A 16,906-nucleotide genomic window follows, 5' to 3' on the forward strand; every position below is an offset into this window, starting at 1 on the left:
AGGAATCTGCAGAGGGATTTAGACAGATCTGGCAAGTGGGCAAAAACTTAGTAGATGGAATATAAATGGGGAAATGGTAAGATATGCGTTTCAGCAGAAAGAATATAGGAGCGGATTATTGAAAAGGATAAAGATTGCAGCATGCTATGGAACAGAGGAATTTGGGATTTCTTGCTCATGAACCACAAAAGGTCAGTTTCCAAGTTCAGCAGGTAATACAAAAGGCAAATTCAATCCTGGCCATTGTTTCAAAGGGAAAGGAGGTTTTTGCTAGAAGTATACAAAGCACCTATCAGACCCAGGTAGAATACAGTAAAGAGTTTTTGGGGCCCTTATCTAAGGAAAGATATCATGGCATTGCAGACAATCCAGAGAATGTTCATGAGGCTAATACCAGGTATGGAGACACGGTCTTATGAAGATAGGCCGAGTAGACTGGGCTTGCACCCATTTGCTGTTTGGTTCATGTATCTCTGGACATCGGAGCGTGTCTCGGAAAAATTAAAGAGTGAAATTGACAGCTGACCTTAGAGGAACCTGTGTGGGAGAACTCAGCACAGGAACAGATAGGTGTATACTTGTTAAGTATAACCTTGCTGTAAGTCTACAGTAGTGAGTACAGTGAGTTCTTTCTAGATGATGTTTTATTGAAATCTGTCTCTTGATAGATAAGTACCAAGTTAGCCTGGAGCATTGATTTTTAGAGCAGAATTACAGTGCTATTTTCTGGGTCTGCAGATTGTGAAGGAGCAAAGATGGCCTTTAGTAGAGTGATATGCTCTTCCTGTCAGATGTGGGACTTTACGAAGACTTTTCATGTTCCTGAAGATTATGTCTGCAGGAAGTGTCTTTGGTTGCGAATTCTATCAGATTGCATGGATCAGTTGGAGCTGCAGTTAGAGGCAATAAAGAATTTACAAGAGTTAGGGGATGTGATGGATGGCAGTTATACAAAAGGAGAAAAACCACAGATACAGTTAGGTAGATGTGTTAACTCCAGAAAGGTGGGAGGGGTAGGCAGGTTTTGCAGGAGTCTTCTGTGGCTATCCCCATTTCAAACAAGTCTGATGTTTTGGAAATTGTTGGTGGGAGGGATGGACTCTTGGGGAACATAGCATGATCAGCCAGGTTTCTGGTATCAATGCAATGTACCCCTCTAATGTAATGAAGGGTACATCGGGTTCCAAGCGATTGATTAGAGAGTCCCCTATCATAATCAAAGGAACAGACAGACATTCCTACGGCCAGCAGCGAAAAATCGTAATGGTGTATTGCTGCCCTGGTGCCAGGATCAAGGATTCCACAGAGATGGTGCAGAGCATTCTCAAAGGAGAGAGGGACCAGCAGGTGATCATTGTACACATTGGAACAAACAATATAGGAAGAGAAAAGGATGAGATTCTGAAGGGAGAATATAGAAACTTAGGCAGGAATTTAAAAAGGAGGTCCTCAAGGGTAGCAATATCTCAATTACTCCTGATGCTATGAGCTAGTGAGGGCAGTAATAAGAGGATAGAGCAGATGAATGTGTGGCTGAGAAGCTAGTGCAGGGAAGAAGGGTTGACATTTTTGGACCATTGGAATCTCTCCCGGAGTGGATGCGACCTGTACAAGGAGGATGGAAGAGGACTAATATACTAGCAGGGAGATTCGCTTCAGCTGTTCGGGACGATTTAAACTAGCAAGGTGGTGTTGGTTTGGAGGGGGGGTGTGGAGGTGAATGGAGAAGAGAGTTGGTGGGATCCAGGGAAATAGGGTAGAAGGAAATGACTGAGACTGATACATCTGGGAAAAGGAGTCAAACAGTCAAGGCAGACAGGAACAAAGCAGAAAGCACTTCGGACTGCTAAATCAAACTGTATTTACTTCAAATGCAAGAGGCCTCACAGGGAAGGCAAATGAACTCAGGACATGGTTAGGAACATGGGAATGGGATATCATAGCAATTTCAGAAATGTGTCTCAGGGATGGACAAGACTGGCAGTTTATTGTTCCAGTAGACAAATGGTATAGGAAGGGTAGAGGGGAGTGGCAAGAGAGGAGGGTGAGTGGCATTTTTGATAAGGGATAGTATTACAGTTGTACTCGGAGGATATTCTTGGTAATACATCCAGGGAAGGTATTTGGGTGGAACTGAAAAATAAGAAAAGGATGATCACCTTATTGGACTGTATTATAGACCCCCCCCAGCCTAATAGTCAGCAGAAAATTGAGAAATTTGTAAGGAGATTTCAGATATCTAAGAATAATACGGCGGTTATGGTAGGGGATTTTAACTTTCCAAACATAGACTGGGACTGCCATAGTGTTAACGGTTTAGATGGAGAGGAATTTAAGTGTGTACAAGAAAGTTCTGATTCAGCATGTAGATGTGCCAACTAGAGAAGGTGCAAAACTTGACCTCCTGTTGAGAAATAAGGCAGGGCAGGTGACTGAGGTGTCAGTGGGGGAGCATTTAGGGGCCAGCGACCATAATTCTGTTAGTTTCAAAGTAGTGATGGGAAAGAGTCGACCAGATCTAAAAGTTGAAGCTCTAAATTGGAGGGAAGCTAATTTTGATGATATTAGGCAAGAACTTTCAAAAGCTGATTGGAAGCAGATGTTTGCAGGTAAAGAGACGTCTGGAAAATGGGAAGCCTTCAAAAATGAGGTAATGAGTGTCCAGAGATAGTGTATCCCTGTTAAGGTGAAAGGAAAGTCTAGTGGGTGTACGTAATGCTGGGTGACTGGAGAAATTGAGGTGTTGTTTACGAAAAAGAAGGAAGCATGTGTAAGGTATAGACAGCAGAATATTACGATACTAAGTAAACTCCCCCACTTAATTTAAAACCAGCAACACAGAAAAGGTTTATCCTATGCAGTAACCTGTGAAAGTTCAAGAGGCCAAGAACTATTTAAAGGAAAACTTAATTTTATTTCTTAAAGTATAAGCAAGAATAATGAACTAACAACTATTTACAATCCCTTACTCTCACCTATCTGTTACCTTCCCTTCTACGATACTAGTCCAATAAACTCCCAATTACGATTCACAAAAACAAAAAACTTATCTCAAAACCAGACAGCTTTTGTCCTGAGTTCTGGTCTTTTAGACAATAGATAGACAATAGACAATAGGTGCAGGAGTAGGCCATTCTGCCCTTCGAGCCTGCATCACCATTCAATATGATCATGGCTGATCACCCTCAATCAGTATCCTGCTCCTGCCTTATCTCCATAGCCCTTGATTCCACTATCCTTGAGAGCTCTATCCAACTCTTTCTTAAATGAATCCAGAGACTGGGCCTCCACTGCCCTCTGGGGCAGAGCATTCCACACAGCCACCACTCTTTGGGTGAAGACGTTTCTCCTCATCTCTGTCCTAAATGGTCTACCCCGTATTTTTAAGCTGTGTCCTCTGGTTCGGCACTCACCCATCAGCGGAAACATGTTTCCTGCCTCCAGAGTGTCCAATCCTTTAATAACATTAAATGTCAATCAGATCCCCTCTCAGTCTTCTAAACTCAAGGGAATACAAGCCCAGTCGCTCCAGTCTTTCAGCATAAGGTAGTCCCACCATTCCAGGAATTGACCACGTGAACCTACGCTGCACTCCCTCAATAGACAGAATGTCTTTCCTCAAATTTGGAGACCAGAACTGTACACAGTACTCCAGGTGTGGTCTCACCAGGGCCCTGTACAGCTGCAGAAGCACCTCTTTGCTTCTATACTTAATCCCTCTTGTTATGAAGGCCAGCATACTATTAGCCTTCTTCACTACCTGCTGTACCTGCATGCTTGCCTTCATTGACTGGTGTACAAGAACACCCAGATCTCTCTGTACTGCCCCTTTACCTAAATTGATTCCATTGAGGTAGTAATCTGCCTTCCTGTTCTTGCCACCAAAGTGGATAACCATACATTTATCCACATTAAACTGCATCTGCTCACTCACCTAACTTGTCCAGGTCACCCTGTAATCTCCTAACATCCTCATCACATTTCACCCTGCCACCATCATCAGCAAATTTGCTAATGTTATTGCTGATACCATCTTCTATATCATTCATATATATTGTAAAAAGCTGTGGTCCCAGCGGTACCCCACTGGTCACTGCCTGCCATTCCGAAATGGAGCCGTTTATCACTACCCTTTGTTTCCTATCAGCCAATCAATTTTCAATCCAATCTAGTACTTTGCCCCCAATACCATGCACCCTAATTTTGCTCACTAACCTCCTGTGTGGGACTTTATCAAAAGCTTTCTGAAAGTCCAGGTACATTACACCTACTGGATCTCCCTCGTCCATCTTCAGAGTTACATCCTCAAAAAATTCAAGAAGATTAGTCAAGCATGATTTCCCCTTCATAAATCCATGCTGACTCTGTCCTATCTTGTTACTACTATCCAGATGTGCCATAATTTTATCCTTTTATAGACTCCAGCACCTTTCCCAACACTGAGGTCAGACTAACTGGTCTATAATTTCCTGCTTTCTCTCTCCCACCTTTCTTTAAAAGTGGTACAACATTAGCCACCCTCCAATCCTCAGGAACCGACCCCGAATCTATCGAACTCTGAAAAATAATCACCAACGCATCCACGATTTCCCAAGCCACCTCCTTCAGTACCCTGGGATGTAGGCCATCAGACCCCGGAGACTTAACAACCTTCAGACCTAAGTCTCTCCAACACCAATTCCTGGCAAATATAAATTCCCTTCAGTTCAGGTCCTTCAGCCACTGTTACCTCAGGGAGATTGCTTGTGCCCTCCCCAGTGAACACCGATCTGAAGTACCCATTTAATTCCTCCACCATTTCTTTGTTCCCCGTAATATAGTCCCCTGTTTGTGTCTTCAAGGGCCCAATTTTAGTCCTAACCATTTTTTTGTCTTACACATACCTAAAAAAGCTTTTACTATCCTCTTTCATATTATTGGCCAGTTTACCTTCGTACCTCATATTATTGGCCTCTTTCATATTATTGGCCAGTTTACCTTCGTACCTCATTTTTCCTCTGCATATTTCCTTCTTAGTAATCCTCTATTGCTCTTTAAAAGCTTCCCAGTCCTCAGTTTTCCCACTTATCTTTGCTATGTTATATTTTTTCTCTTTGAACTTTATACGTTTCTTAACTTCCCTCGTCAGCCACGGCCGCCCATGCCTCTTCCTGGGATCTTTCTTCCTTTTCGGAATGAACTGATCCTGCAACTTCTGCATTATACACAGAAATATCCACCATTGTTCCTCCATGGTCATCCCTGCTAAGGTATTGCACCATTGAACTTTGGCCAGCTCCTCCCTCATAGCTCCATAGTTCCCTTCATTCAACAGAAGTACTGTCACTTCCGACTGTACCCTCTCCCTCTCAAATTGCAAATTGAAGCTTAATGTATTATGGTCACTACTTCCCAATGGCTCCTTCACTTTGAGGTCTCTGACCAATTCTGGTTCGTTACACAATACCAGATCCAGAATTGCCTTCTCCCTGGTCGGCTCCAGCACCACCTGCTCTAACAATCCATCTCTAAGGCACTCCACAAATCTTTTTCTTGAGGTCCAATACCATCCTGATTCTCCCAGTCTACCTGCATGTTAAAATCCCCCATAACAACTGTAGTAACATCTTTGCGACAGGGCAATTTCAGCTCCTGATTCAACTTACATCCGACATCCAGACTACTGTTTGGGGGCCTGTAGATGACTCCCAAGAGGGTCTTTTTACCCTTGGTATTTTGTAGCTCTACCCACACTAACTCTACATCCCTGACTGTAGGCCCCCCCCACGCACGGGACTGAATATCGTCCCTTACCAACAAGGCCACCCCACCCCCTCTGCCCGTCAGTGTGTCCTTACGATAGCACGTGTAGCCTTGAATATTCATTTCCCAGGCCCTGTCCACTTGAAGCCACGTCTCAGTTATCCCCACAATATCGTATCTGCCAATTTCCAAAAGAGCCTCAAGCTCATCGATCTTATGTCTAATGCTTCGTGCATTCATGTATCGTATTTTTAATTTGTTTCTGCTCTCACCCTTCCCATCAACTGCTATTTCACTCAACCTTACAGCATGATCCCTTTACGAGTTTTCTGCCTCATTGATACAGTTGTCTTTCTTGACTTCTCTTGTTCTAACTTTCCCTTCAATTTCCTTTTTAAACATCCAGTTTGTCCCTTCCCCCCAGCTACTTAGTTTAAATGTAGCGGTGTTACAGTAGCAAACCTGCCTGCCAGAATGCTGGTCCCTAACCTATTAAGGTGCAAACCGTCTTTCTTGTAGAATTTATGCTTACCACAAAAAAATACCCCAGTGATCCAAGAATTTAAATCCTTGCTTCCTGCACCAGTTCCCCAATCACACGTTCAAGTCCATTATCTCCCTGTTTCTGGCCACACCAGTCCGAGGAACTGGTCGCAAACCGGAGATAACCACTTTGGACGTCCTGCTTTTCAGCCTTCTTCTTGGTTCTCCGAAGTCCCGCTGTGGTATGTTCCTCCTCTTCTTCCCGACATAGCTTGTGCCGACATGTACCACCACCTTTGGCTCTTCACCCTCGTCCTTGAGGATTTCCTGCACTCTGTCCGCGATGTCTTTCACCCTGGCACCAGGAAGGCAACATACCATCCTTAAATCCCATCTGCTGCCACAAAAATCCCGGTCAGTTCCTCTCACGATGGAGTCCCCTATTCCCACGGCTCTGTGCGATGTCCGACTCTTCCGCTCTGCCTCTGCGCCAACTTTTGATTGACAGACCTGGCCGCCTTGTGAACTGGCAGTGTCATCAGTCTCTACTGTTTCCAAAAGCTTCAACTTGTTCCTGACAGGTACTTCTCCAGGGGTCTCTTGCACCTGTCTCCTCTCTGCCTTCCTCATCGTCTGCTCTCTTCTGGCATGATTTTCTTCTTCTTAGGGATTTCTGCTTCATAGGTCATTGATCGATAAAGGAATCTTTTAAGAGAGCTGTTTTCTGGGCAGTGTACAGGTGTTGTTGGCTTGGCATTCTCCTCTCAACTGTTCAATTTTCCCCGGTGTTATACCCTCAAAGCATCACATTGTGTCATCAGCTTTTAAGATTGTCAATATACACAATTCAAACTGGATGGAATTTTGGTATTTTTTAAGGTATGATTTAAATTAATTGGCCTAATTCGAATCTGTTTTGTCATTTCCAGGCACCCAGTTAATCGAGTTGTTCAACCAAATGTTACATTTCTTTCTTTTCAGAACACTTGGTTCTGTCAGGTAGTTCTGCTGCTGTTAACTCTTAAAAGGTACAGTACATACACATCTTCATAACAAGAGATCAAGTGAATCCTTAAAAGAGTATAAAAGCAATAGGAGTATACTTAAGAGGGAAATCTGGAGGGCAAAAAGGGGACTTGAGATAGCTTTGGCAAATAGAATTAAGGAGAATCCAAAGGGATTTTATAAATACATTAAGGACAGAAGGATAACAAGGGAGAGAACAGGGCCCCTCAAAGCTCAGCAAGACAGATGGGGGAGATATTAAACAAGTATTTTGCATCAGTGTTTACTGTGAGGACGTGGAAGATGCAGAATATGGGGAAATAGATGGTGACATCATGAGAAATGTCCATACTACACAGGCAGAGGTGCTGGATGTCTTGAAATGCATACAAGTGGATAAACCCCCGGGACCTGATCAGGTGTACCCTAGAACTCTGTGGGAAGCTACAGAAGTGATTGTTGGGTCCCTTGCTGAGGTATTTATATCACTGTTAGTCACACGTGAGGTGCTGGAAGACTGGAGGTTGGCTAATGTGGTGCCACCATTTACAAAAAGTGGTAAGGAAAAGCCAGGGAACTATAGACTGGGTCTGACATTGGTGGTGGAGGGAATCCTGAGGGACAGGATTTACATGTATTTGGAAAGGTAAGGACTGATTAGGGATAGTCTGCATGGCTTTGTGCGTGGGAAATCACATTCACGAATTTGATTTGAGTCCTTTCAAGTAGTTACAGAGAATTGATGAGAGTAGAGCAGTAGACGTGATCTGTATGGACTTCAGTAAGGTGTCTGGAAGGTTTCTCTTGGGAGACTGGTTAACAAGGTTAGATCTCATGGAATACAAGGCGAACTAGCTATTTGGATACAGAACTGGCTCCAAGACGAAGACAAAGGGTGGTGGTGGAGCATTGCTTTTCAGACTGGAGACGGGTGACCAGTGGAGTGCCACAAAGATTGGTGCTAGGTCCACTACTTTTCATCATTTATATAAATGATTTGGATGTGAACATAGGAGGTATTGTTACTAAGTCTACAGATGACACCAAAATTAGAGGTGTAGTGGACAATGAAGAAGGTTATCTCAGATTACAACGAGCTCTTGATCAGATGGGCCAATGAGCTAAGGAGTGGCAGATGGAATTTAATTTCGATAAATGCGATGTGCTGCATTTTGGAAAAGCAAATTAGAGAAGGACTTATCCACTTAATGGTAAAGTTACAGGGAGTGTTGCTGAACAGAGATCTTGGAGTGCAGGTTCATAGTTCCTTGAGAGTGAAGACGGCGTTTGAAACATTTTCCTTTGTGGGTCAGAGCACTGAGTACAGGAGTTGGGAGGTCATGTTGCAGCTGTACAGAATATTGGTTATGTTACATTTGGAATATAGTGTACACAACTCTGGTCTCCTTCCTATTGGCAAGATTTTGTGAATCTTGAAAAGGGTTCAGAGAAGATTTACAAGGATGTTGCCAGGGTTGGAGGATTTGAGCTATAGGGAGAGGCTGAATAGACTGGGGTTGTTTTCCCTGGAGCGCTGTAGGCTGAGGGGTGACCCTATAGAAGTTTATAAAATCATGAGGGGCATGGATAGGATAAATAGGCAAGGTCTTTTCCCCAGGGTGAAGGAGTCCAGAACTACAGGGCATAGGTTTAGGGTGAGGGGGGGAAAAAGATATAAAGTGGACCTAAGAAGCAACCTTTTAAACACAGGGTTGTACATGTATGGAATGAGCTGCCAGAGGAAGTCACGGACGCTGGTACAATTACAGCATTTAAAAGGCATCTGAGTGGGTATATGAATAGGAAGGGTATAGAGGGATATGGGCCAAGTGTTGACAAATGGGACTAGATTAGGCTAGGATATCTGGTCAGCATGGACACGTTGGACCAAAGGGTCTGTTTCCATGCTGTACAGCTGTATTACTCTAATAAAAGGCAACCTTATTGAAACATACAAGGTTCTTAGCTGACTTGACAGGATAGATGAGAAACGTGGTTTCCCCTTATGGGAGTGTCTAGGACCACTTAGCATAATCTCAGAATCAGGGGCTACACATTTCAGACAGAGATAACAAGGAACAATAATAGAAATTGCTGGAAAAGCTCAGCAGGTCAGGGTGGAGGTTAAGGAGTAAACAATACGTGGAGATACAGCCCAAACAGACAGAAGGACAGTTGGATAGACCAAGTATGAATAGCAATTAATGGAGCCTGTTAATGCCGAACTACCCCCCATCCTATCTTCTGCAGATAAACGAACATTTTTCTAGTTACCATCAGTTCTGAGGAAATGTTCCTGACCAGAAGTGGTAATTTGGATTTCTCTCCACAAATGCTACCAGACCTACTCAGCTTTTCCAGCAATTTCTGTTATTGTTCCTGATTTACACCATTCGCAGTTTCTTTAGTCTTTAATTACAGATAAGAAGGAATTTCTTCTCTCAGAGTAGTGAACCTGTGGAATTCTTCACTGTTGAGGGTTGAGTCTGGGTCATTAAGTATATTAGAACATAAACATAGAACATAGAAAGGTACAGCACAGAACATACCCTTTGGCCCACGATGTTGTGCCGAGGTCTAATCCGAATGTCAAATATAATAACTTAACCTACGCACCCCTCAACTCACTGCTATTCGTGTGCTTGTCCAGAAGTCACTAAAATGTCCCTAATGACTCTGCTAAATGCTGAGATAATTTTTTTTTAAATCAGTGAAGGAATCAAGGGTTATAGGGAAAGGCTGGAAATGGGAGTTTAGGATTATCACATCAACCATGATCGTATTGAGTAGAGGAGCACACTTGATGGACTGAATGACGTACTTATGCTCCTGCATAGAACAGGTCCTTCGGCTCTCGATGTTGCGCCGACCTGTGAACTATTCTCAGCTCGTCCCCCTACACTATCCCATCATCATCCATGCGCTTATCCAAGGATTGTTTAAATCTCCCTAATGTGGCTGAGTTAACTACATTGGCAGGTAGGGCATTCCACACCCTTACCACTCTGTCTTAAATCACCCCTCAATTTGTCGTTATGCCCCCTCGTACAAGCTAAAGTCATCATCCTAGGAAAGACTTTCACTGTCTACCCTATCTAATCCTGTGATCATCTTGTATGTCTCTATCAAATCCCCTCTTAGCCGCCTTCATTCCAATGAGAACAGACCCAAGTCTCAGTCTTTCCTCAAAAAGAACTTCCCTCCAGACCAGGCAACATCCTCGTAAATCTCCTCTGCACCTTTTCCAATGCTTTCACGTCCTTCCCGAAATATGGCGAACGAAACTGTCCACAATATTCCAAGTATTCTTTATGACCTATTATGTAACTCTCAAAAATAAGTCTGAGCTCCACAGCAGCCTCATAATCAAATACTTTGGCTGGTAGTTGAAGCCCTGCTGTTGCAGGTAGTTAGCCACAGGGAAGACTGTGGGCAGACAGTGTACGTTTACAAAGTTTTATTAGTTTATGCGCTCCATTAATGCCAATTGTCACATCATTCCTTTGATGGGTGATGTTAGAGTTTGAAGATAGTGAGGACTGCAGATGCTGGAAAGTCAGTATCAATAAAATGTGAAGCTGGAAAAAGCACAGCAGGTCAAGCAGCAGAGGAGCAGGACAGTCCAATGTTTCAGGCAGAATCCTTCGTCAGGACTTCATCACAATATTGGAGTTTGTGCAAAGCAAGTGGATTGACAAATATTTTCAGCCAAAAACAAAAGGACCTCCATTTTCAAGTTGCTGATAGATATAAGTGAATGTGTTCAAATCCAAAGTGCTCATCCAGTTTACTATGGGGATCTAGATGTTCCTTTCTGGACAGCCAGAAGATGAATAATAGTAATAGTGCTTGAGTCAATCCACATTATCTACATTTACAGAGTGAATCATTACACGCATATATCTTCTAATTCAACCAGTTTCAATAAGCATCTCCAAACAAAATCCCAGTTAATGTATATCAACTGCACATAAATAACATGCAATTAATGCAGCCATTTTGCCCATATGCACCCCATAGTGGGACCCTTCTAAATCTCAGTTTTCTTCTCAGCAGTAATATTTTCTAATGCCCCGTGAATCAGTCTTGCAACTACCATTAATCTCTCTCTCTACTTTCTCAAATACTGAAGCCTACTGTAGAACAAATGCGTCAAGTCTTAAAACCAAACACTGCTGAACCCAAATAAATTTTTTCCTGTATTTACTATAATTATTCTCAAACAGTCCAGGAAAAATACACTTTTCATTTGTCCTTGGCATCCCAGAACTGTAACCACATCCTTGCGGCAGGTAATCCCTCATTGTGATATCATTGCCAGTCACATAAATGTGAAAAACATGGTCCTGGATATTCTTTCAATCTTTCTTCCTTCCCTCTAGGGGTTAGGTTGCTGTAGGGATATATCAATTCAATTACAAAAAAGTGCATATTACCAGAGTGTTTGGAATCCCAGTGTAGCTCCCAGTTCTCTCTGTTCCCTTTCTTCAAATATTTCATTTTTCATTGAACTTTCAGTGACAAAAGATTGAGGATCCATGCTCAGGGCCACATATTCCAGTAATTTCAATTGTTGGGATAATAGCTTTACTTATGGTGCACCATCGAATCATGTGGTGCACATACATACTTCAAATATTTCCTCTTTGTTGTGGTATAACATAGCTTTCTCTTCATAGGGGCCTATTGGCCCCCAGCCCCAGGGAGAACTACTGTTCAGCACTGAATTGCCCTAGTAACAGGAGTCAGAATTATTCAGGGTATTCAATTATTAATTTATTTTAAAAGGACGTTTCTACATTCTACTAAGCATTTAATATTACACTTACTAACAGACTTTGCACATTTAACTATGAAGTGGCTCTTGGCAAGTACCAACTCAAAGCTACCACTAGATGCTTGCAGTGACTAAGTGCACCCCGTTAATCAATTCTATCTCCCCATCTGGATTTGGAGATTATGATGCTTGCTCAAAAATGAAGTACTTCTCCATACTAATATTCAACACTATTGTGTAATTGCATTTCAGAATAAAGCAATATTCAGAGTACTTCATTCATTAGGCTCCAAATATATACATTACACCCCCTCAATGGCATAGTCAATTTTACTGAGTACAAACTCTTCTCTCAACACAAACTGTAATTTTGCTTCAAATCCACTCAGGTGTTTAAATTATAATTGTTCCTCTGATGTGGGTGGTAGTCCTAAGGTAATACTGGGAGTCTGTCACTTGTTGCCCCCAGGTCACTGCAAGACTACAAATGTTAAATCATAGAATCCCTACAGTGTGGAAACAGGCCATTTTGGCCCACAAGTCCACACCAATCCTCCAAACAGTATCCCACCCAGATTTATTAATAAAATTACTAAATTAATAAATGAATTTATTAATGCACCTAGCCTTTACAATCGTGAACACTGTAGGCAATTTAGCATGGCCAATTTACCTAATCTGAACATCTTTGGACTGGGGCAGTAAACCGGAGCACCTGGAGGAAACTCACGCAGACATGGGGAGAATGTGCAAACTCCACTCAGACAGTTGCCCAAATCTGGAATTGAACCCAGTGCTAACCACTGAGCCACCGTGTTGCCCAGACTGCAGACAATGACAAGTTCCACCTCAAATGATATCAATATTACAAGATTGCACATAATCAGAATCTTTTATGGTCCACAGACTACAATTTATTTAAATTCAATTCCACAACTTAGTATTTGAACAAATCTTCTTGCCAACTAATCTAATTCCAAAAAACATTTGCCACTCAATCACTTTTCCAAGAATTCCGGAAACCCAACATACTGAAAGCACAGACAAGTTAATAATTCAAGGCAAGCTTTAAAGTGGGCAAAATCATTACTGTGAAGGCTCACTCTTCAGTGGAAAATATTTAATAATTACTCTTTACTGCATCCAAACAACTAACAGCTATAGTGGAGAATGCAAAGTCTCAGATTCTGCCTTGGAACAATGAAGGCTAATCCACTCTCACACCATCAGGCAGTTTGTTTGCAAACCAGCACAAATATCTTGGCAGGATCACAGAGGCCTTTATTGAAGCAGTGTTGAAATAATGTGCCACAGTCTGAAGTCAAAACTATTCACATGACCAACACACACTAGAGCAGCAGCTGGGTTCTCTGCCAATCCCTCCAGTTGCCAATTTCATTAAGGTCATCACTACAGGTCTCAAGAAACCAGTTGCTTCTTAATCTCTCTGCCTTCCCTTGCTTCAGCACAGATTCCATCACATAGCAATGCCGACACTATGAAGGAAGGTCACCAAAAAACACTAGCCAGGAACTGACTGATGAGCAAGCAACGAACAATTCAGGATTTAAAAACACAGCAAGGAACTGCAAAAAAAAACAAACGTCCTCTGTCAACACAACATTTTATTATGCATATCAGAGGCAGGGATCGCTGATGGGACAGGGTCACTACGTGCACTACTCAGACTTAGCACGTAAAGGAACACAGCAATGGCCAGAATATTAGTAAAATAAAAGCATGGTTCCCATATGCCAAGTATAATTTTGTTGCTGGTTCACAAATCTTACTGATTTGTCTTTTTTGCAGGGTCATGTCACCTTTGTCTCCTAAATCAATTCAAGTGATCCCTGCATCAAGTTTGATACCTTTACACACATTAGATTATTTATAATTGAAGACACATGCAGAGAAATGGAAAAAAAAAACTGAAAACTTATACATAGTTTTCAAGTCTCCACAACACATACCTGGGTAGCCAAGTGAAACAAAGCTTGAACACTCCATGTAAATAAAACACTCAAAACTAACTGAGCAGGGAGAAGCACAGGTCACCTTTTGACAGTTTTTCAGAAGCCTGGAGGTCTTACCCGTTTAGGCCCATGGAAGATTTTCCTGGTATTTTCCTTGGCTTTTTCCTGTCTATTCATTGGTTTCCTACCAGCATCGGAATTTGACTCATCACTGAATTCCAGCAAATCTGAAAGAGTGCAAGTCACCTGTCAACATGCTATACACATTCAAACAGTCTTATTCACAACAGAACTTTTAAAAACTGCTTGGTATCACAGTCTAGCACAATTCAATGTTTTAAACAACATCATGCAGTCCAAGAACTGTAGATCCTCAGGTGTAGTCAGTGATTACAAGTATTTGTTACTGACTAGCAAAAACAACTTCGCTTTAATCAGGACCACTAGTTCATGTGCAGTATTCAAAAAAGAATTTAAATCAAGTACAGCATCAGTAAAATACTGAAGCAGTGGAATAAGAAATAAATTTGAGTAGTTTTACAAAATAAACTTTTGAAAGTTCACAGTTTATATTGGGGTGCTATAACCGATATGTTCTCGATTGGTTATGCAGCAGTTCCACTCTTGGAATCCGAAACCACACCCCATACCTTTTCACAAGTCCTGCACAAATGCAGAGAAGATACCACCTTGCCAACCAACCTGTATCTTGCGTATCCCATGTCAGACCTCTCATGTCTCAAATACACCACTACATCACCACCGTTAAAGTTATTCTTTAATATCCAGACCAATGTAACTTGTTGCAAATTCTACTAGATAGGAGGGATGGAGAGGACTTCAAACTGAATAGTGAGGCAAGGGATCATGTGAAGGAAGACAAGGAAAGTGCAAAAAGAAAAATGCAAATGTAAGAAAGCAAGGCAGCAAGAATAATAAAATAATTGAAGAATGGCAGTGTGAGAGTATATAACTATATTATTCTAGGTAAGGGGAGCAGTTACTTGCCAAGGTCACCACATCTGAGCACCAGGTGGCAGCGATCAGGAAGCAGAACTCACCACTCCTTACCAGTTGATGCTGACCAGTCCATTACATCTCAGGATGTAAGGCACAGTCAGGTGTACTAGGAATGAGCCACATCTCTGTGAAACAAACCACGCAACAGTCTCTCAACTCCCTTTTGAAGTTGAGTATAGCTTTGAGGTCATCCAGCTTGCTTACATTGGCTTGCTGTTTGCTGGGGAGGGAGAACCCAAAACCCCGCAGTTTCGGTCTCAGCAGAAACTGAAGCTTGAGGACCCTGTACATAAAGTAGTTCAGTGTTGGTCTGAGGCAATGAAAGATCTTCTAAGGGACTGCCTGGAGTGGGTGAATCTCTTCAAAAATGACATAACGAGAGTCCAGAGACAGGATGTTCCTTTTAGGGTCAAAGTAAGGCTGATAGGTGTAGGGGATGCTGGATGACTAAAAAAAAATTAAGGTTTTGGTCAAGAAAAAGAAGAAAGCATACGTCAGGTAAAGACACTAGACATTGAGTGAATTCTTAGAAGAGTATAAAGGCAGTCGGAGTATACCCAAGAGGGAAATCAACAAGGCCGAAATGGGATATGGGATAGCTTTGGCAAATAAGGTTAAGGAGCATCCAAACAGATTTTATAAATACATCAAGAACAAACGGGTAACGAGAATAGGGCCCAAAAGATCAGCAAGGCAGCCTAAGTGTGGAACGGCAGGAGATGGGGGAAGATACTAAACAAGTATTTTGCATCAGTGTTTACTGCGGAGGAAATGGAAGATATAGAACGTGGAGAAATAGATAGCGACATCTTGAAAATGCCCGGTTTACAGAGGTGGAAAAGCTGGATATCTTAAAATGCATAAAAGTGGATAAACCCCCAGAGCTTGATCAGGTGCATCCTTAAACTCTACGAGAACCTAGGGAAACAATTGCAGGGCCCCTTGCTAGGATATTTGTATCATCGATAGCCACATATGAGATGGCAGAAGACTGGAGATTGGTTAATGTTGCGCTATTTAAGAAAGGTGGTAAGGATAAGCCAGGGAACAATGGACCGGTGAGCCTGACATCAGTGTTGGGCAAGTTGTTGGAGGGAATCCCAAGTTACAGCATTTACATGTATTTGGAAAGGCAAGGACTGATTAGGGATAGTCAATGTGTGTAGGAAATCATGTCTCATGAACTTGATTGAGTTTTCCAAAGAAATAACAGAGGATTGAGGAGGGCAGATGTGATCTATATAGGCTTCAATAAGGCATCGAACAAGGTTCCTCATTATAGACTGGTTATCAAGGTTAGATCACATTGAATACAGGGAGAACTGGCCATTTGGATACAGAACTGCCTCAAAAGGTAGAAAACAGTGGGTGGTGAAAGGCTGCTTTTCAGACTGGAGGCCTGTGACCAGTGGTGTTCCACAAGGATCCACTGCTTCACGTCATACACATAAATGATTTAGATGTGAACATCGGAGGTATTGTCAGTAAATTTGTAGATGACACCAAAATTAGGTGGTGGTGGGGGGGGGGGGGGGGGGGGGTAGGGAGGAGTCCAGAACTTGAGGGCTTAGATTTACGGTGAGAGGGGAAGACTTAAAAGGGACCTAAGGAATAGCTTTTTTTCATGCAGAGGATGGTGGGTGTATGGAATGTGCTGCCAGAGGAAGTGGTGAAGGCTGGTACAATTACAGCATTTGAAAGGCATCTGGATTGGTATATGAATAGGAAGGATTTAGAAGGATATGGGCCAAGTACTGGCAAATGGGATTGGATTAATTTAGGATATTTGGTCAGCATGAACGAGTTAGACCAAAGAATCTGTTGCTGTGCTGTACATCTCTATGAAACTATGACTCTACAACTGCTCCATGTTCAAGAATTCAGCCACTAACCTAAATGAGTATGC

The 16,906-nt window shown here is 42.3% G+C and overlaps 1 protein-coding gene across 2 annotated transcripts in view; it reads right to left on the minus strand.

Moving 5' to 3' along the window:
* LOC140484768 (wings apart-like protein homolog) overlaps positions 1 to 16,906 on the minus strand; it is a 212,149-nt gene that overhangs the window by 102,989 nt on the left and 92,254 nt on the right. For both annotated transcript variants that reach the window (XM_072583591.1, XM_072583592.1), the window contains one exon: positions 14,098 to 14,207. In XM_072583591.1, the coding sequence (XP_072439692.1) occupies positions 14,098 to 14,207 (110 nt within the window). The remainder of the gene's footprint in view (positions 1 to 14,097; positions 14,208 to 16,906) is intronic.

The sequence above is a fragment of the Chiloscyllium punctatum genome, chromosome 13 (assembly GCF_047496795.1).
Source record: "Chiloscyllium punctatum isolate Juve2018m chromosome 13, sChiPun1.3, whole genome shotgun sequence".
In the NCBI taxonomy this organism is placed as follows: domain Eukaryota; kingdom Metazoa; phylum Chordata; class Chondrichthyes; order Orectolobiformes; family Hemiscylliidae; genus Chiloscyllium; species Chiloscyllium punctatum.